The sequence below is a fragment of the Bombyx mandarina genome, chromosome 08 (genome assembly GCF_030267445.1).
Source record: "Bombyx mandarina strain Sakado chromosome 08, ASM3026744v2".
Classification (NCBI taxonomy): domain Eukaryota; kingdom Metazoa; phylum Arthropoda; class Insecta; order Lepidoptera; family Bombycidae; genus Bombyx; species Bombyx mandarina.
In genome coordinates this window covers 8,286,301-8,308,106 of record NC_143215.1, presented here as the reverse complement: position 1 = coordinate 8,308,106, position 21,806 = coordinate 8,286,301, and the positions used below count along the sequence as shown (strand labels likewise).

The 21,806-nt window shown below is 35.7% G+C and overlaps 2 protein-coding genes across 7 annotated transcripts; one reads left to right on the top strand and one right to left on the bottom strand.

Annotated features, from left to right (window-relative positions):
- Positions 1–1,262: 1,262 nt before the first annotated feature.
- Positions 1,263–7,896, top strand: LOC114252574 (cytochrome P450 CYP12A2). Of its 5 annotated transcripts, none has more exons than XM_028187104.2 (9): positions 1,263–1,527; positions 2,530–2,642; positions 2,809–2,945; positions 3,472–3,584; positions 4,449–4,565; positions 4,653–4,931; positions 5,287–5,446; positions 6,088–6,303; positions 7,433–7,896. In XM_028187104.2, the coding sequence occupies exons 1-9, from the start codon at positions 1,466–1,468 to the stop codon at positions 7,757–7,759; spliced, it is 1,524 nt and encodes a 507-aa protein (XP_028042905.2). In that variant the 5' UTR covers positions 1,263–1,465; the 3' UTR covers positions 7,760–7,896. The 5 variants fall into 5 exon arrangements, with proteins under 5 accessions (XP_028042905.2, XP_089585297.1, XP_089585296.1 ...); XM_089729169.1 differs by having other exon boundaries at positions 1,265–1,447; XM_089729171.1 differs by lacking the exon at positions 2,530–2,642 and having other exon boundaries at positions 1,264–1,447.
- On the bottom strand, positions 7,883–11,799 carry Mettl2 (methyltransferase-like protein). 2 transcript variants are annotated; one of them, XM_028187107.2, is made up of 4 exons: positions 11,566–11,799; positions 10,871–11,023; positions 9,432–9,842; positions 7,883–8,219 (listed from the first exon to the last, which is right to left on the bottom strand). In XM_028187107.2, exons 1-4 carry the CDS (start codon positions 11,646–11,648, stop codon positions 7,907–7,909), a joined length of 960 nt encoding a protein of 319 aa, XP_028042908.2. In that variant the 5' UTR covers positions 11,649–11,799; the 3' UTR covers positions 7,883–7,906. The 2 variants fall into 2 exon arrangements, with proteins under 2 accessions (XP_028042908.2, XP_089585298.1); XM_089729172.1 differs by having other exon boundaries at positions 11,409–11,737.
- Between the last annotated feature and the right edge of the window lie 10,007 nt (positions 11,800–21,806).

The window sequence follows — 21,806 nt, the reverse complement described above, 5'->3', positions numbered from 1 at the left end:
TAAGAAAACCTGGAATTCGATCAATTCAATGGGATTTCGGTATTCAAATTTCAGATGCCCATTGAGGCTACACGATTAATCAGTATAATTATTACAATCAACCTAATTTTAATTATTGCGCCTTTGAGTTTCGATTGCGAATTCATAGTTTACTAATCATATCTCTGTTTCAATTCTCAGTACCTATTAATTGAATTTTGGTGCATCCCTACATACGTAAATTTGACAGCTGTCAACTCTGGTCCTAAAACCTATGTAGGTAGGTAGTACCTACTAGGTACATAAGCATTGTTCAGATTCAATGAAGTACTATATAGGTCTATGTTCAGATTTCGTTTGATAAAAATCAAACCTGCTAAAATCATAATTGGCATAGTTACTGGCGATAAAGCGTCTGGTGAGCCCGCACGGTTATGTACCATCATTCGTTATATTTCTGTCGCAAAGTAGTTATGCATTACGGCTTGAAGGTTGAGATAGCAGTTAACTAATATAAATATATTAAGTGTATAATAATCTATGACCAATATAACTGAGATTTCTTCCTATTGTGCGTACAGCATCTTAAACAAGAGAGGCTGGAAATCACGTAATATCTATGGCCATATACTCGTATGGCAAGCACTTAAGGTGAGCCGTGAGCTCATTCATTAATCTAAGCAATATAAAATGGAATGAAATTGAATTTACCGAGATGATAATTGCATTTAATGAGACTTCAGTGGACTTTTTGGAATAACACAAGAAGACACGGCCAGCGGCTTAGTTAAGTTTTTTGAGACTTGTGCACTTTCACAAGTGCCAAGTCGTTAATAATTCATCATTATGACACGTTAATACCTGAAAAAGATTTAACTAACGAAATAAAACGATTTACACGACCTCGCTTCTTATATTCCCACCAAAAAGCCAGACTCAGGTTTTCGAAAAATTCAGTGTTGCTACTTGTAAAAAATTTAGCCATTGATTTTTGGAATTTTGTTTTCATAATATTTTTATTTCATCATTGTATCATCTTTTGGCGTTAATTGAACACAGTAGATTTCTACCAGATTTTTTCAGTATGTGAATGTACTGATTTTACCATAAATAAAAATTATATACTCGCTGGTACGCGTTACTTGTGGCTTTAGCTCTAAACGGACACAATCCGACACACAGTACATAGTAGATACACACACAGTAGCTGTGAGACTACTAAAATAAAAAAAATGCTATTATTAATTTAACTATTTCAAATGTGTGATACTAGATACTAATGGATATAATTACTTAAAAAAAAATCATAACCTACGATTACAGCTTGATATGTACCCAAATCAAGGCCAAACTTCGCTGCAAGGTCAAATTAATCTAATCGAGCTCAAATTTCAATTGTAGAATTTAGAATTCCGACAGACCTTGCCGGCAGTCACACGGTGACGAAGTGATTTTGTTGTTTAAATCTGTAGGTATCCAGTTTCTAATGTATCTTTTAAACAAAAGTGGACAACGTGTACTTGCGTTGCAAATTCATAAGTGTTATCAGTAAGTGCCTGCATTATGTAGTAATAATAATACATATTTTGGTTATTGTTTGTAAAGTTGTTGGGTAGGTATTTCAAAAATAAACCAACACCTTCCTAATTATTTTTTCCCCTACCTATTCGCTGGTAGCTTATGAGGCTATTCCAGCTACGCCCGGACGGGTACGTGAGCTCACGGGTTCAACCTAAGAGAATTTGCTAACACCAGCCCTAGCTAGTTGATGCTTCGCAGAATCTACCACCGGATCGGAATCGCGACCCACTGAGAAAATCGGGCGAGAAACTCAGTGGGCTAACACCTTCCTATATGTAACCTAACGAACGAACAGGGAGGCGAAAATGTATAGACTAGTGTTCGCCCATAATCACAGACACCTCAAGTTTCCTTGAGTAGTTGGCAATAGATTTTACTTTTATGATTGAAAACATGTAATATTTTTTTTCTTCCAAATTAATATTCTACTTAAAAGAAAAAATGCAATAAAAAAGGGACTTAATCCTTGAAGTTTTACTGAACAAAGTTGCATCTCGTTCATTGCGAAACACTAGTTGTCATAAATGTTCATTTTTGCCAGGTACATAAAACTATTAATCTATCAAAAGAGCTACTTACCTTTAATAAAATTTTAGAATACACATAATAAAATAGATGACTTATACACAAATAGTCTTTTAATTTATCCATTTTGAATACCCAAGAATGGAATAAACGGGCAGGTAGTTTTTTCCAAGGAAATACGTAGGTAGGTACTTAGCACGTTTCATTTTAATTATTAAATAAAGATGCGATTCCGGGTTGTTGCTATAAATACCATAAATGAATGGACTAGGGTTCATTCATTCTGGAACTCTACTTTATTATCTGCTTTTGATATTGATAGAATCACAAGATATGACTAAATAGCACGTTAGCAGACTACTCATAACATCATTTTGAGAGCTTGATCAATTTTTGTTTTGTTCAACAGTTTTCCAATCTTGCTAATGTTAACTATGTTTACAGCTACGCAAATGGAAAATTTTCGACTTTTAATAAGCCTAAGCCGTTTGAATCAATACCAGGCCTGGGGGCACTGCCATTGATAGGACCTCTGCATCACTTTCTTCCGATTATAGGTGATGGAAATTTTATTAGTCGGGTCTTTTTTTGACAGCATCTCGCCATCACACAAGATACCTTCCAATTCAATCTGATATAATATGCTAGTGGAAAAAATAATAGGTTCATACATGGTAATTTTGATTGCATACATAGATTTACTGTCTTTAATGTCATTTACAGGTACGATTGGTCCAAAAACCAATATGTTTGATGTACTGGGTATTTTAGAAGGCAAATTTGGACCTTTAGTAAAAGTAGATGGCGTTTTCGCAAGGGGAACGATGTTATTTTTATTTGAACCAGATCATTTCGAACAGGTACCAAACATAAACGTAAATTTTTATTTTTTATTGCTGGTATATGGTATATGGTGTTAAGCTGTTACTGGAGCCCATATACATCTACAACGTAAATGCCGCCACCCACCTTTGAGATATGAGTTTTAGACTTCCGCGCACTAGACAGGATACTACCTAAGAAATATTTTTTTATTTTGAGTCCCCAAAAGCTCTAGGATTATCCATTCTTTCTCGGACACCCTGTATATATCTGATCTGAAATATTTTCTTCAGAGCACCCTGACTTTATTCTACAAATCTTAATTGTCAGATAGAAATTACTTTACATAGAACTTTCGAAATATTTATGACAAGACGCTTCTCACGCCAAATAATTAAATGTTACTTTTCCTCAGCTATAGAGCAATTTTTGGAAACTATATCATTTTACAGATGCCGCGACTTAGTTAATTTAAGTTACACTTAAGCATTTTCTCGTTATGCAGAACTGGGTTTTGTGCAGATTGATATATAATTTTCGGTATGTTGCTTATTTTGCGCACAGGTGTACAGAGCTGAAGAAGCAAATCCACTGCGTCCAGGATTTCAAGTCTTAGACTACTACAGGACGCAATTACGCAAATCGAGATACGGGGGACTTCACGGTCTAATAAACGCGTAGGTACAGAAATTTGGATTTTGTTTATAATTTAGATGGGTGGACCAGCTCGCGGCCCTAATGTCACGTGGTTACCGGAGCCCGTAGGCATAAACCACATCAATGCCCCACCAATGAGTTCTAAGTCTCAGTTTTTACAGTACATCGGCTGCCCGACACTTCAAACCGAAACACATTACTGCTTCAAAGCAAAAATAGACAAGGTGGAACTTACTAGTGTGCGGGTTTACGTAACGCTTTAACACCAGTAACTAGGGAAATTATAAATTTTCTCGGTTTATTTTATATTACACGATTTTTTATTCCTGCCTATGTTGATAGCCTTGAGAGGCTATTTGAGCTTCACCCTAACATGTAGGTGAGCTCACGGGGCTCAAACCGGAAGTGTTGCTAACACTAGCCCTAGCAAGAGCAGTGCTTCGCAGAATCTACCACCGGATCGGAAACGCGACCCACTGAGAAGATCCAGCGAGAAACTCACTGGGCTGTGTCTATGGGTTAATTCGCTCGTCGAGCTCTTCGTCACAAGCGACGGGTCCGACGAGGACGGTGACCGGTGCTTGTGGTACCTAATAGCACCGTCAATGGATCGGGAGGATCCATAATGACGTGTTAACACGATATGATTCCTTCATGGTAGTCGTTTGTGAAATTTGTCCAGTAGGTACATATTTCAATAGAAACATTTGTATCAGCGGTCTTTTAATACAAGCACAGTCGGATTGCTCAATACGAATATACCAAGTCCGACGAGAAGGACGACTTCAAATCTGATGGAGTTTTGATGAATTTTGGAAAGTGGCATTTACCAAATTTTCAACTGTTTATGAATTTAAATTTCCCTTTCACACACAATTTTACAGACAAGGTCCTGAATGGCGGGAATTTCGGACTAAAGTAAATCCAGCATTATTGTTGCCTAAATTAGTGAAGCTTTACGCACCCGGTATCGATGAAATAGCACAAGATTTTGTCCACAGGTATCTTTTCTCGTTTGTCATTAAATATTACAACTGTGTTTGTAATTTTTTATGCTCTTCAATAATCCCGTTGCGTTAAAATTTTAGGTTATCGCAAATAACTTACGACGACGCTTACATAAAAGATAATTTTGAGTTAGAATTGACAAAATTTTCTCTTGAGGCCACTGCCCTGGTTGCTTTAGGATCAAGACTAGGATGTCTCAAGGACAACTTGGACAGTGACCATCCGGCGCGCCGTTTAATGAAAAGTACGAGGGATATTTTTGAACTCACTTACAAATTGGAAATAAGACCTAGTCCCTGGCGTTACATCGCAACGCCAGCATATAAAATGGTCATCGAAGCGTATGATACGCAATGGGAGTAAGTAAAGTTTAGTAAATCTATGTAACAACTTGAAGGGGTTTGCTTATGCAATATAAATAATCAGCAAAGTAATCCAATCTATCTAGTAGTTCTGCGACCGATTTAAACCTAGGATTTATTTGGCAAGACCAGTAGAAAATGGGTACAGTTTAGAAAAAAAAAATGGATGGTGCTGCTGACGGATAATGTGAAATTTAGTTAGGATTTTTTTTACAGCTTATAAATTATTTAATTAGTACAGTTTTTTTTTTTTTTTTTTTCATAATAACATTTAATTTTATGGTATTTGATAAGTTTCGTTAATAACGAATTATGAAAATATTTCGCGAAACGTATCAAAATAATATTTCAGAATAAGTATGATGTACATTAACCACGCTCGGAAGAAATTGGAGCAAAGAGGCTACGACATACCTGAAGAGGAGAAAAGTGTGCTTGAAAAACTAATAGCCATTGATGAGAAAGTCGCCGTCATGATGGCCAGTGAGATGTTGCTTGCTGGAATCGATACTGTATGTGGACAAATTTAACGTAATCGTATCATTTTCATGTTGTAGATGACCATTTTATATAATAGTTTTCAATTTCATGATCATCCTTCTAGAGCTTTTGTCCAAACCTTTATTGGTTCTACCTGATTTTACCCAGGTATACAACCCATTCTAATGCGAACCAGTTTCACTGGTGATCCGCGATATACCTTGTGAGATATCTGATAACCCCGAGAGGATACCGTAGGCATACGTTCAGCAGTGTGCTTAGTGCGAGTTTTTTAACGTTCTCGATAGCGTAAAAGTTAGCCCAATTTTGTATGAAGTTGGAACAGCGCCCTTAGTGGAAAACACAGGCAAATGATCCCATTCCATACAAATATGAGTTAACTTTTACGCTATCGAGAACGTTAAAAAACTCGCACTAAGCACACAGAGGGCCTTTGCAGTTATTATGACATAGACATAACATCATCTCTGTAACTTCGATACTTGCCTGAATTTGATAGCATTTTCTAATGTTGACCGACGGAATGATGACAATTCAGATTTGATCAGATCTTTAATGCGTATTGCTGTAAATATTCAGAAGTGACGTCATTTCACTCTTATTTATCTATCTATCAGTCTACATTATTATTCCAAATTTCAGTTAATTACAGGTCAGTTTTGTAACGACAAGTTTACTATTCAATTTAGCGATGAATCAAAAGGTGCAGGATAAATTACGTGAAGAAATACGTACATCAGAGTCGAACTATAAAAGATACTTCCGAGCGTGTCTGAAAGAGGCTTTGCGGCTACGTCATGTAGTTCCTGCGAATTTGAGGAGAACGCATCGAGACCACATCGTTGGCGGCTATTACATACCTAAAGGGGTAAGAAATGAAATAAAATTATAATACCGATAACGAATTAAAAAAAACCGACGTCTCCACAAAATTTATCTGCAATGATCTTCTTCTTTTTCTCCACCTTATCCCACTAGGTGGGGTCGACACAGCGAATTTTTCTATTTAATTCTCTTATATCAGCCGTCATCTCAACATCCACTCCTCTCTCTCTCTCTCTCTCTCTCTCATATGTTCTCCATGTCTTCTTCGGTCAACCTCTTCCCCTTCTACTACAATGATCTGCAATGATCTGGGCCAAATTTGTTCCTATTAAATAGTGTCTAATGTGTGGACGATACTCGGCATTATTTATTCAAAGGAAGTTTAAGTTGAGGAAGTTTCCTTGAAGATTATTTAAATGTTTACATTACCATAAGATAATAATATGTTTGTTATAATATGTTATAATAATAATTCGTTTTTTTTTATTGTGTACAAAGGCAAAGCTATGTTCAATCTATCTATGTTCAATAGTTCCATTCACCAGATTAACTTTTTATAAAAATATTATCATTAATCCTTAATTTATTTTCGTGTCGTGTTCGAAGCCGTCGTGGCCTAAAGGATAAGACGTCCGGTGCATTCGTGTTGAGCGATGCACCGGTGTTCGAATTTCAGGCGGGTACCAATTTTTCTAATGAAATACGTACTCAACAAATGTTCACGATTGACTTCCACGGTAAAGGAATAACATCGTGTAATAAAAATCAAACCCGCAAAATTATAATTTGCGTAATTACTGGTGGTAGGACTCTTGTGAGTCCACACGGGTAGGTACCACCACCCTGCCTATTTCTGCTGTGAAGCAGTAATGCGTTTCGGTTTGAAGGGTGGAGCAGCCGTTGTAACTATACTTGAGACCTCAGAACTTATATCTCAAGGTGGGTGGCGCATTTACGGTGTAGATGTTATGGGCTCCAGTAACTACTTAACACCAGATGGGCTGTGAGCTCGTCCACCCATCTAAAGAATAAAAAATAAAAAAAATCTATAACGCTTAGGGGCATGTCGCTTTTGACATTAATGAATGCATAGCATTATAATAAGTAAAAAATATTAGAATAAAATTTCGCATGAGTCACCGGAGATACCATGTCGTTATTTCTGGTTACAGATAGACGTCATAGCTCCAAACGAATATTTATCAAGGTCAGAAAAGTTTTATCCGCAGCCCGAAGAGTTCATACCGGAAAGATGGTTGGTCGAAAAATCAGATCCCCTGTATTACGGTAATGCGCATCCTCTTGTTACTCTACCATTCGGTTTTGGCGTTCGAAGCTGTATTGGGCGTCGGATAGCAGAATTAGAAATAGAATTACTTATAAAAAGATTAATAGAGGAATTTAAGGTCACTTGGAACGGTCCTCCTATCAAAATTGTCAATAAACTGACAAATACTTTTGTTAAGCCGTACAATTTCACATTTAAAAGTGTTAAATAACCAAAAAGGAATTCAATATTATTTCAGAGAGTTGCTTCGAGAAGTAAATACGTATTGTAAAATTACTTACTTAATGGTATGCAGTTATATTTACATGTTACACTTTTTTTAAACTAATAAATATTTTTTTTATAAAATAGTTTTATTTTAAACCGGCTTTCTATATTTTGCTTGTATCCAAACTCTGTACATTGTCAACATCTTTCCTCTATTTACTTGTAGCCTTCTATCAACGAGGTTCTGCTCCTCTATAAATCCTTCACCTGTGAAGAGTTTATTTATTTCTTCTTGTGTAAAAAAATATACTCTGGTTTTGTCACCTCGTGCGTAAAAGTTGTTGGATATACACCTTCCTTTTTTGAACCTTAGTTGTGCTAGGTCATAGAGGCCATAATCTCGGAACACAACTAACCCACCCGGTTTCAGATATTTGAATGTATTCTTGATTACTTGAGGCATCCTGAAACATAATTATGTTTATTAACTCTCAACATTAATTCAACATCTAAGCAATAAAAAAAAACATTAGTAACACAATGTCGAATATCCATGTTTTCCACTTTTCAAATTATGCAATCATTTCTATTAAAGTTTTCTTTAAATAACCGATGTTAATTTTATAGGTAGTAAGTAAACCTTAAAATAAAGAAAAAAAATTTGAATCCGTACAGAAGTTGCGAATAGATCTTACTTTATGCTTTTGATGTCGAGATGTTTGTAAGTATTATTCAAGGACACTGATCCCAAATATTGAAATTTGTTATTGTTCTTATTGATAATAACAATGCTACAATTAATCTAATTTTGGGTATGTTGCATTCATCATCATATATTAATAAATTATTTACACAAAATCATAGAGTGCATCAATTCTTGCCCACTGAGTTTCTCGCCAGATCTTCTCAGTGGATCGCATTTCCGATCCGGTGGTAGATTCTGCAAAGCACTGCTTTTGCTAGGGCCAGTGTTAGCAACACTCCGGTTTGAGCCCCGTGAGCTCACCTACACGTTAGGCTGAAGCTGAAATAGCCTCTCTAGGCTCAGCATTGGTAGGAAAAAAAATTATTTCTCTGTTATAACTTTGAAGCATTTCTAATTCGGTTTTATTGTTATAACAACATTGAAGAGATATCTAAGAAAACTATGATGAATGATTGATTGCTCAGGATGAGTAATATTTTCATGTTGTGGTCAGCATGAACCAATACCAGATGACCGTAAAAAGTGCAAGGAATAATGCGTAACATACCCTCTTTCACTTTTGAAACTTTAATAGAGATTAACTGATATAGTCTCCTTAGATCAGCTTACAAACCCAAAATAAGTTTTTACCTTTTCTCGTGGGAGTCTTATACAGATATGGTGACAAGATGATACTGTTTTTTCATAGATATAATATATTCAATTATTGCATTCTTTACCTATGTAGAAGGAAAGGGACCAAGAGGGTGGGTGTAGTCTCATGAGCTGGTCTAATCAAATTAAAATAACATTGGACTCCAACATCTGTGTTGCTATCCACTAGGCAGAAGACAGAAATGAATGGAGAAACATGGTCAAAAAAAAGTGCTCCGTAAAGGTCACAACCTTCAGCATTGAGGAACACAACGCAAGGAGGATATAGGATATGTTGGAGTTTAAAACTATAGAGAACAATTTGAAAGTGACTTACTTTTGGGGGTCAATAGCAGACAATACAAATATCAACACCACAATATCTATTGAATTCTCTTTGAAAGGTACATTCCAGTCAGCCTCTGTTGCATCCAATACAAATACCTTACATCTATCTGTATTGTAAAGCTCATTTTGTTTCATTATGTCAATAGCTTTAGATGAGAAATCACAGCCATATACAAATAATTTTGGATCTTGACTGTATTGCAGTATTGGGAAAATTGTGTTTCCAACACCACAACCTATTTCAAATATGTTACGAATTGTATCATTAGTAGAACTGAGAGTTGTGTTTTGTTTGTTTCCATGGTTTGCAGTTTCTGAAAACACTCGTACTGGTGCAGATGTATTGTCAGGTGCTAACTCAGGAAATTCAGTGAAAAGCCAGTGCCGGTCTTTGAAGAATCTGTAAAATGTTTACATTTTTGGGTTTATTACTTCACTGGTTTTTTAAAATTTTACAATTTTTAATCCTGCGATTGGTGGACGAGCTCACAGCCCACCTGGTGATAAATGGTTACCGGAGCCCATGGACATCTAAAACGTAAATGCCGCCACCCACCTTGAGATATGAGTTCTAAGTTCTCAGTATAGTTACAACAACTGCCGCACCCTTCAAGCCGAATCGCATTACTGCTTCACGGCAGAATTAGGCAGGTCCTACCACCAGTAATTATGCAAATTATAATTTTTGTAGGTTTCACTTTTATTACACGTTGTTATTCCTTTAATGGTGTGGTGGAAGTCAATCATGAACACTTGTTAAGTACGTTTTTCATTAGAAGAATTGGTACCACTCAACACTAATGCACCGGCCATCACTAAATATGCAATAAAAAAAAATTCAGAGGAAACAAAAGGAACAAACATCAGAGATAAATTTGTTACAATTTGCTGTAAAAGTTATGAATTTTGTTTATACATAATGTTATTTATTCACTATGAACAAATGTAAGAATTTTAAAAAGATAAATATTAGCCACTGAATTATTGTTTTTCCCTACCTTATCAAGCTATGTCAGCTACACATGGTTTGGAAGATTAGCTAACTGTACTCTACCTGCGAGGACTTAGTAGTCCTGGCAACAGCAGTGCTTTACTGACTCTACTAATGGATCACATTTGAGACCCACTTTAGAGAGCTGGTGAGAAACTCACTGGTATCTATGGGCTAAGTGGCTCTTCATCGCATTCTACGAGTAATCAGTGACTAGTGTTTAAATTGCCCAAATGATGGGGTTCGGAAGGATCAGATAGGGCATTTTTTGGGTGACGGTGGCTTTACATCCCCCCGTCACCTAAGTCGGAGATATGTTGCAAGGCAGCCATAGTAAAATTATTATTGTATCGCACTACTTTCTCAAAGAAGTCATTTAATAATAAACATCACAAAAAATCAGTTTAAAAAATCTTTTGTGTTTTAGTACTTCTTACCTGTTTTGGTGTATATCATAGAATGCATCCCAGTGTTTATCAGCATCTTCTTCTAAGGACTTTAAAAGTTCATCTGTGAATGTTACTTGTGAATTATTTCGAACCTTCTCTTGTGCTTTTTTCTCTTGGTCTTCATCCCATTCCACATTATCCCTGAAATTCAAGATATTTCATAGGTTTTAGTCTATTTACAGTTATTTTCCTGTTAATGAGATATTTGGGATACAAGACCTTCACCTAATTAATGAATAGAATGATGATGAATAGACATTTTAATTTTAAACATAGAACTGGTGGATATCTGACCTTATAAGTACATCTAATGTTTTTCTTAATTATCTTATAAGTGTAGATAGACATATGGATGGTAGGATGGTAGGATGCTACTATGGATGGATGGATGGAAGGATGCTACTACTAACCCAAGAAACTCGAAATCTTTTATAAATATAAAAATGATTGTGTTCACGGTTCAAACTTAATTGATCATCAAGAAAATTAAGTTATAATTACTTTAAAAACTTATAAATTGCATTACCAAGCATTAAATAAAAGAATATGCTTCTTATCATTCAAATATCTAGCACCGCCCGTGGGCTTTTTTCTATGTCTTGTTTTCTCCAAAGCCTTGATCTCACAATCGCAAGATAAGTAAAGTGTTGATGTAATAAATCGTTTATAAATAAATACGGTACCACGAGTTGTGTTTAAACACTTCTTCAGCATTTTCCAGATATCTATTCCCAAATTGAGGTCTTTTATCAGAATTATCATCCATTGATTTTTTTTATTTTAAATGCTTTAGGTTTAATACTGTAGCGGATTTATGGAATTAAAATATTAGTATCGTACGTACTCGACGAATTTTTAATAACAAAATAATAAATAACCTCAAAAGATCTTTTTTCAATATGTCAAACAGCTTTTTCTGTCATTGTTACTCAGTTTTTTTACCTTTTTTAAATTTCAATATAGACTAAAGAAACAAAATAAAACTATTCACACAACTTCGTCCACCCTTCGTCAAATCCTCATCTGCTATTTCCTGTAAATTGAATGTATAGATGTTAAATATTAATGTATAATAAAATTTTAATGAATGAAATACATTATTAAGCAATAATGTAACAAAAATGAAACTGGTTAAAATTATAATTTGGGCTTGTGGTGGTATATAATTTGGGTGTACTCCTGGTAAGTGCATCCTGTGATTTTACACGGGTAGTTTTATAGCGCTTTTTTCCCCTATTTATGCGCTGGTAGCCTAAGAGGCTAATCCACCTACGCTCGGATGGGTAGATGAGCTCATGGGCTCAACCTGAGAGAATTTGCTAACACTAGCACTAGCAAGAGCAGTGCTTCGCAAAATCAACCACCGGGTCGGGATGGCGACCGGTCCAGTGAGAAACTTAGTCCGGTGTCTAGGGGTTAGTTCGCTCGTTGAAATCTTCTGGTGCTTGAGAAGCCAAAAAGCACAGAGCGAATCCTTGGGATCTCACAGGATATATTTTGGGTGACGGCGCACAGTGGGTCGATACTATGATTTGAGTGACTTAGGGACCAACTTTGTTTTTTAACAAAAAAAATTACGTAGATAGATAGAGCTCGTTAATCTCAATAATAATTGTTTTGGGCAAAAATTACAAAAACTTTATAGTTTGGTCAGAAAAATGTGTTTTGTGATTTTTTTGTATGGAGCGAGTCACATTAAATTAAATTTCTGCTAAGTACCGTGAGGTCCCGCTTTGAAACTTTATTTTTCTTACACCTTGTCTAGTCTACTATCATTTGATGCTATGAACACGTGCATAAAGTTGCAACTCTGCCAAATAAATGGATCGAAAAAAATGAATAAATACATAGAATAAAAACCTTTATTTTTATTTTCGTAAGTGCTTTTAAGTTAAATTTGATATGGATTAGTAAGTAAAAGCACGCAACAATACCCACAATTACATAATACCTAACAAAAATACATTTAGTAGGTCTCTAATTAATCAATCTCTCTATGTATTATATATTTTGTTTCACCATTCGATCTTTAGATCAGAAGACAAAAGAAGATTGTGTAAAATATCCTCATTAGTCGGCAGTCTACTTATCTTTCTAAAATAACAACTCTCTGTATATTTCCGAAAATCTTTATTGCGAGCTTCCGCTGCCTCTTCCGACAGTTTACCTATAGGAGTGGCACGAAAGGCAAAGCTTTTTATTATTTTATATCACTGCCATGTGCCAACAATTTATGGATACTGGAAGGCATATAATACCAGGGATATAAATTAATATACAATTCTGCAGTATATCTACAAAACTCGGAAAAATTGGAAAGGTCCACGCGCTCTCCAGATGCAACAGTCTGAAGAATCACGTGAAACCTCTCTATTAAATCTTTAGGTATTCCTGTTATGCGGGCTGTTCCTTCTGCATCCCTGAAAAATCTTCTGGCAGTATTGCCATCATTGGTTGTTCCTACTTCTTGCTTGACAACATCTATAAGTAAACCGTATTCCTTTTTAAACGCTTAAGGTATAGCGCTCTTTCTGATTGACATTTTTTCTTAGTCATCGCCCCTTGCAACTCCATTTCTTGAAGTCCAAACGATTAGGCGCAAACAAAAAAATGTCATTTAAAAAATAATCTCACAGGAAACTACATAGGATGAAAAAATTGTGAAGTAATAAAATTATATTTACCGATATGAAGTAAGCACTCCATGCGTCTTATTCAGGCATGTAAAGATGGCATTCCATACTGGAATATTTCTTCATTATTTTCTCTTTGATAAGCAAGTGACTCCAAAAAAGTTTGACGGTTTTGCTTTGCAAATATCACAGACAGCAAAAAATGTTTCTGACAAATATGAGGTTATTTTGCCGTCTATCATCGTCATGTGCAATTGATGCTTAACTTCAACTTGTTTGATTTTTGATGGCTGAAGTCTTTCTATTTCTTCTGTTATGCTAGCTTTTATAATTGCCACTGTTGACTGCGTTTCTTTTATAAATTTAAACATTATTGGACAGCAACAAAAAGTTGATGAGGGTAGGTCGTTTTCCCAAACAATTGTTCCATCAAATTTCTGAAGCCTTATAGGAACTAGACTGGCCAAGAAAATAGATGAATCATCAAACTCTGTTTCAGTCTTTTGTTTATAATTACTTTGACCTGAGGCTCTATCAAAGCTTATTTGCTTATAAGCAGTAGCTCTCTTGCTGAGTCCAAATCCGAAGTAATCACATTTAAAAGCCTATATACCGCCAAGTTTAGTAATGCTTGCATTTTAATAGCAGCTCCTTCTTCATTAATAATGACCTCGTCTTTCCCTGGATAACATTTGGTCTTTTCTTGCTTAATTTTATATTAAGAAGGGTATAAATCGGACCCATTTTCACTTGCTGCATCTCTTAGATTTATATACTGCCCCGTACTTAATTTAAGTGAAACTAATAGTGCCTTATCGGGAGAATATGTACTACTTTTCACTTTACTTGTACTTAAACACTCCTTAACTTTTTCTAGATCTTCGGGCTGATTTGACAAATGGTTCATTATTTCTCCTGCATCTTCATTTCCAGTGTTTCTCAAATTAGCAAACTGTAGTAGCTTTCATTTCATCCGGGGATAACGAAAGCGATTGGTAAATTTGTTCAATGTGCCTGGATCCCAATTCTTCAAAAGGTTTTCGAGGTGTAAAAGTAGATGTCGAGGCTTCTGTAGTACATTAGAGCGTGGTACATTTTCAACATCTTCAGTATTAGAAATCTCGAGCCTTTCCTGTACAGTGTTGATATCTTCAGGTATCATGCCTTCGGGCCAGTTTATTGCACATTCGAACCAATCACATTTTTTTTCTTATAAACTGTGCTAACATGCGACTGCTTCGTTTCCATATTGCACTTATATTTGAACAAAAGTGCGTACAGAATTTTTGGGGCTCAACACTTTTCTCTTCGGTCACGTTCATTTGATTTTGTAGGAATTGAAAGTTTTTTATTATCAGACAGCGACTGTTGTTGCTCTCTTAAAATCATAAATAATCCTAAATTGTTAATAAAATTATCCATTATAACGGAAAAAGGAAGATCACGACGACAATCACAAGATGTTAGTAGTAGTACGAATAAACGAACACTAGTTAGTATATAATAAATATGGTCACTTTATACTTCCAGAGAGACACAAATGTTTACTATATTTTCTACTACCCAGTAATGGCTGCTTAACTAATTATCCTCAGTAACTAATGTTAACTATCCTAATAATTACAGAGATTGATTGATTAGAGATCTACTAAATGTATTTTTGTTAGGTATTATGTAATTATGGGTATTATTGCGTGCTTTTACTTACTAATCCATATCAAATTTAACTTAAAAGCACTTACGACAATAAAAATAAAGGTTTTTATTCTATGTATTTATTAATTTTTTCGATCCATTTATTTGGCAGAGTTGCAACTTTATGCACATGTTCATAGTATCAAATGATAGTAGACTAGACAAGGTGTAAGAAAAATAAAGTTTCAAAGCGGGACCTCACGGTACTTAGCAGGAATTTAATTTAATGTGACCCGCTCCATACAAAAAAATCACAAAACACATTTTTCTGACTAAACTATAAAGTTTTTGTAATTTTTGCCCAAAACAATTATTATTGAGATTAACGAGCTCTATCTATCTACGTAATTTTTTTTGTTAAAAAACAAAGTTGGTCCCTAAGTCACTAAAATCATAGTATCGACCCACTGTGCGGCGGCTTTGCGTTGCCCCATCGCGGTCAGAGACAGTTATGACAGCACTATTGTTGCGTTCTGGTTTGAAGGATGGGTCCTTTAATATTTTACAAATGAGACTTAGACCTCACGTCTTAGGGTTGGTTGCGACATTCACATTGTAAAAGAAATACATACATATGGGTTTGGCTCACTATAATACCATGTAGGCAATGAACTTGTTAATGCAATAAATATTCATAAATATTAGGTCCTTACATATGAAATTGGCGTTTTGTACGGGAGAAATATAAAGTCATATTTTTTTGTAAAATATAATATATTTAATTAATCAAAGTATAAATCGTTGATAGCTATGCACTTTTGCCATCTCATAGGTAGTTCATTGATACCTTTACAAAAAAACCATGGAAGCAAGAATCAATAAACTATTTGAAGGCGGTTTGAACTGCCGCATCGGAGTTGAATTTTTTTCCTTGTAAGCTTTCCAAAATCCGGAAAAAATGGTAATCTCTTGGAGCAAGGTCCGGGGAGTACAGTGGATGTCGCAGACATTGCAATTGTAGCTCACCTAACTTAGTGGTTGTTTGTTGTGGAGTGTGTGGTCTTGCGTTGTCATGAAGCAGCAGTGACTTAGAGCGATAGACCAATCTGAGTTGCTTAGCAGCTAGTTCTTTCTTCATGGTTTGTAGTTGCTGACAATAGATATCTGCCGTACTCGTTTGGCAAGATTTTAGAAAGCTGTAGTGAACGACACCGGCACTAGTCCACCAACACTCACAAGTAACTTTTTCTGAGTTAATTTTCGTTTAAGGCAGGATTTGGCTGGGTCTCCAGGGTCCAGCCATTGCGACGAGCGCTTCCGATTATCGTACAGTATCCACTTTTCATCACAAGTAATGATTCGATTTAAAATTCCTTCATTATTGTGTCGGTTGAGCAAAGTAACACAGCAGTCGACGCGTGTTTGCAAGTTCGATTCAAGTTTTTTAATTTCCCGATTTGTTTCAAGTGGATTAATACAGTTTTATCACTTAACCCGAAGCCTGCAGCTATCTCTGAAGTGCTTTAAGATGGATCCGCTCCCACAATAGCCTTTAATTGCTTAGAGCTGTTTCTGCAGCACTGGTGCCACTGTAGATTGGGTACTGGTAAATAAGTATCCCGTTATTTCACGTTTTCCACTGTGCGGTAATAAGCGATGCCAAAGTAAAAAAATAATGAATGACTGTTTTTTTGAAAACTCAAATGTACCAGCTAAATTAATTTATAAATTTGAATTTGGAATTCTTATTCAAAGAGGAGATATTTCAAATCAAAGTGGTCAGTACGACAAAACGCTAACTTCGTAAGGACCTAATATATCTATAATGTAAGTGTATTAGCTAAATATTGAGCAGAAGTACCAGGTGTATTTATCTAAGTCAATAGGTTTACCTATATTTGTTCAAATGCCTACTAAATTACTACAAGTTCACAAACTGTTGTCGTCGTTACCTCCTTTTCTTTTTAATGTCATTTGACTGGCCAAACCCATGTAATACTTTATGCCATTTATAGGCTTTCTTTACTTTTGAAGGACTGTCTGTGACATGTATCACAAAATCTCAAAGAACTATGGTCATTAACATTGCTTCAATCATAGATAAAATACACTTAATATTTAAAACTTCAATAGGACTCATCAACCAGAATTCTAAGAGGCGGTTGTTCGGAATTACATGTACCACGCAATCCATGCATGTCCATGAAGAATGTATTGGATAACTGACACCAAAGCTATCATAATGATACTAGTCATATGCATAAGCCGTAAAAGCTCAGAATCTGCACAAATTCACCGAATTAAATGTACGGGCTTTCCGCTCGTAGCTTCGTCCGCGTGGTTTACATTGAATAATGAGTGCACGGAGATCCATGTTCAGCAAAGGAATGAAAGGAAGTCTGCTCACTGAGTTTCTCGCCGGCTCTTCTCAGTGGGTCCCGTTTCCGATCCGGTGGTAGATTCTGCGAATATCTTGCTAGGGCCAGTGTTAGCAACACCTCCGGTTTGTGCCCCGACAGCTCACCTACACAGGGTAACGCTGATATAGCCTCTGAAGGTTATCAGCATGGGTAGGAGAAAAAAAAGGTAGTCTAAATTTTTAACCACGGTCCAAAATTTAACCAAAAGAAATATCGTCAAATTCGGTTCAGTGGCTACGACATGAAAACGTAACAGACAAAAATAGTTCCTTTCGAATTAAAACTTCATAATTACTTAGTAATTTCTAACCTTAAACGATATAAAAGAAAATTTCCAAACTTTAAATGTCATAAACGTTTCCACGCAACATTCGATTGTAATGAAATAAATATGTATATTTTGTTTCAAATTAATTCTTTCATACCTATAAATTCTACAAGATTACGTTTAGTAGGTACCTACTTCTGGAGAAGCGCGCGAAGAAACAGATGGATAATAATTTAAAAAAATACTCTTCCCTTTTTTATTACCTACTTTCTTTATTAAGCAAACACAAACGATTATATTATTGAAGACAGCAATTGAGCAATTACGGCTTCCTTTTTCGTTTTTAAATCACGTGAATTGTGCAACGTTGAACTAACCGAAATTTAAAGAGATAAATTCTGACATCGAAGACTTCCAATTTTCAGTCGAATCCGATGTTATTGCTCCATAAAAGACGTTTTGATGCTGTTCTCTGATCAAAGTAAACATCATAAAAACGATTCTACGGGTCATTAAAGACTTCCCACAAACGTAATAGCTGCACGTTCAAAATTTATATCGTATCTAAATAAAGAAACGTAGCAAGAAATATTTTATGTTAATGTACAAAAATGTGGTTGCTACAGCAACATAATAATGCAATGAAAAGTATATCTTGGTTCTAGCCAATGTCTGCATTATTTTCTACATGCATTCTACACAACATAGTTGTAATTTTTTTTGTTTAAATTAAATTACTGAATATGTAAATATTAAATTAATTACGGGAGATTTTTATGAAGAAGTAAAAATGTTCTGATTTTGTTATTATCGTGTAGTTATTATCAAGCGGACGTGAAACTGAAAACTTACCAAACTACAACATAAATATCAATGCCAGAGGCACAGTAAGCCATTGCTTACCATTGAAGAGTCATTTCAAACGTCATTTAAAGAAAAGCATGACGTAGCTGTTATGGAACACCGCCTAAGCCTCCAATTCTGAATGCCGTAAATGCACTATAGATGAACGCAGAGGATACCGTTCGTAGAATGAGCTCTCCAGTTTGTAGAGTGGTAGTTGTTAGTGTGATCCTCTCTCAGTACTATTTGACAATCCAAGCACCGTTCACTATTCTTGACGAACTCTACGAATGCGACCAAGAATTCGAAGTGCAACTTAACTTCTCAGCGGGTCGTGATTGTCATCCGGTGGTAGATTCAGCAAATCTCTGTTCAGGTTGAGCTATGTGAGTTCTTAAGACTACCGGTAGTTAGGTAGGTAAAAAAGTACAAGGGACTGAGAGACTAACCTGAGCAGATTAAGATAAACCTAAACGATTAGAATTTCCGGCAATGTGAATAGGCATCTCCTGTAAAAAATGGCAGCAGTGCCCGAAAATATGACGGATGCTTTAATAGAAATTAATAATGATAAAAACATAATTATATTAATACGTTCAGGGTTACATTAGGAAAGTATACATAACACAACGACATGTACTTTTTGTTTGTGTTTTTTTTAATTTGATTTTGTTCGAAACTTCTGCTTCATATTTCTGTCTAAGTCTAAACATTTGATAATACATCAATTCGTATCTCGTATTAATATCGTATATGTATTATTAAACTTATGACGCTTAGGAATTTGCACACCAATATACAGTTTTATTAAACTTTTTCTGAGTTCTTTAGTTCGAACCGTCAGGAAACGTACATAGGAACTGGCAGGTATCGCGAATTCACGAGACCGTTTCTGAAATTCAATGCGCAACTTCAACTAGAGGAACAAGTAACAAACATTTACATTATAGACACACTCGTTCCACTCAGAGACGTGTACATACTTTGGTTCTACGTTCGAGTGATAATTTAAAACATTCTCAATGTGCTCAATATTAACATGCAATACAACCTGATACAAACATTCTTACACAATTGTTGGCGCTGAATCGTAATTAAAAACACTGTAAATTGGCACTGTATAATGAAAGCCTTCAAAATAGTTTTCATTATATCTACAACTCGCGAAAAGTAAAGAAAAATAACATAACTATAAATGTTTTATTTATTATCAATCCCATACGTAAAAGTTAACAGAAAGTGGGGGAGGCGTGAAGCATTTCCGTCATCGGCTCCCGTAATCCGCCTCGAAGGATAGTTCGTAGTCGGAATAGTTCTAATACCCTTGGCTCTCCTAAGGCTTAACGCATTTATTTAGTTATCTCTCCGCCTCAATTACGTAGAACGAACTAAACTTCAGTCTAGATATTCCTTTCGAAGCCGTAAAGATTACTTTTACAACTTCTTGGAAAGTTTCTGTAGATAACTAAATATAATATCAGTTCCAATAATGAAGATATAATTTATCTTTTCCAGATCAAAGTTCAGTTCTTTAATTATGATTTTGATTTGGATTTATTTATGTTTATTTAAGTCAATTACGTTCTTACTTCGATTTTCTTTCTTGTTTGTTTTCAGAAATAGTGGTGTTCAAAATGGTACAGAACAGCATCATTAGCTTTAATATCCACGTGGTTCAGATTTTTGTTTTATTTAAGTAAATACTTGAACACATTTACAGTTAATTGGTTCAACCACGACCGTTGCCTATTTTATTGACACTAAATTGCATCTCAGCCATGAGTCGTGACCACTCGCGAACTCATTTAATATTTCATTTATTTTGTGAAGATGTTGTATCAATTTAACATGTAAAATTGGGTATTAAAACATAACTGATGAACACTACTTACGAGACATTAAATAAATAAACCTCAAAACAATTTAAGAATAATACTTTTTTCGTGCCATTTAAATGTACCATAACCAGATAATAACATCTACTTTTCCCACAAAGAAATCCGATTGATTCGGTTTATGGATGTCTGAATTTTCATCCTTTAAGATCTTGATCGAGGTTAAAAAGAAGTCTATTACTAAGACCCAACGTCTCTGCAGGCTCCATTAGAGGCAGTGATATCTGTAGGGAGGCACGGGGAGAGAAGGGGTGGCTCTACAAACAATCCCTCGGATATTGAACGATGCGTTCGGAAATGCAGCGCCGTCGGCTGCGTGCAACGGAACGTACACGTCTCATTGCACGCCAACCAATGCCAACCAACGTGTGAAGATATGAATGTCCTCATTTTCATGTTGTTTTGTATTCATAAAACATTTCAGTTTTGTAAGGAAAGCACTGATTTTTCTCGCTACGCCATTTCGTAGGCTTTTAATTGAAATAGATTAAACGTAAGACAGAGATTAGATAATTATATTACGCACGGGAACCACACAGCAATATTATAAAAATGTTATATTTAACATTAGAGCATAATTATTTAATTTAAGTACATACCTGACCCAGACGACCGGGCAATACACAGCCGTCGCCGTGTCGTCGCCCTGTGTGCTTAGTACGAGTTTCTTAACGTTCTCGATAGCGTAAAAGTTAACCCAATTTTGTATGCAGTTGAAACAGCGCCCCTAACGGCAAACGTACGCAAACAATCCCATTCCATACAAATATGAACTAACTTTTACGCTATCGAGGATGTTAAAAACTCGCACTAAGCACACTGAACACGTATGTATGTTCGGATCCTTCCGATCCACTGTCGGTACTTCTAGGTATTCCAACTACCGGTCACTGATCACATTGAACTCGATGAATGCGCCATTGAGTTCAATATGCAACTTAACCCACAGACACAATCCACTGAGTTTCTCACTGGATCTTACGAGGGTCGCCATTCCAATCCGGTGTAGATTCAGCGAAGCACTGCTCTTGCTAGGGCAGATATTAGTAAAGTCCTTCAAGCTGAGCCTCCTGAGTTAGCCTACGCACCCGGTAAAACCAGAATAGCCCCTCGAAGTTACTGGCAGTACGTAGGAAAAACCTTTAAGTGAAACGAGTTTAAATGTTTTTAATACGCTTTTATTAGCTTCAAACGTATGTATGTTTGTAAAGGAATCTTTAAACATGATTT

What these genes read in the sequence shown, in the direction of transcription:
- LOC114252574 (XM_028187104.2), top strand. Translation starts at nt 1,466, where the DNA reads ATGTATCTTTTAAACAAAAGTGGACAACGTGTACTTGCGTTGCAAATT. An exon ending in CTTCACGGTCTAATAAACGC is followed by an intron (nt 3,585 to 4,448) that starts GTAGGTACAGAA and finishes ACAATTTTACAG; the next exon opens with ACAAGGTCCTGAATGGCGGG. An exon ending in GCTATTACATACCTAAAGGG is followed by an intron (nt 6,304 to 7,432) that starts GTAAGAAATGAA and finishes TTCTGGTTACAG; the next exon opens with ATAGACGTCATAGCTCCAAA.
- Mettl2 (XM_089729172.1), bottom strand. Translation starts at nt 11,644, where the DNA reads ATGATAATTCTGATAAAAGACCTCAATTTGGGAATAGATATCTGGAAA. An exon ending in ATTCTTTTATTTAATGCTTG is followed by an intron (nt 11,024 to 11,408) that starts GTAATGCAATTT and finishes CTTGAATTTCAG; the next exon opens with GGATAATGTGGAATGGGATG. An exon ending in TCTGCTATTGACCCCCAAAA is followed by an intron (nt 8,220 to 9,431) that starts GTAAGTCACTTT and finishes ATTATGTTTCAG; the next exon opens with GATGCCTCAAGTAATCAAGA.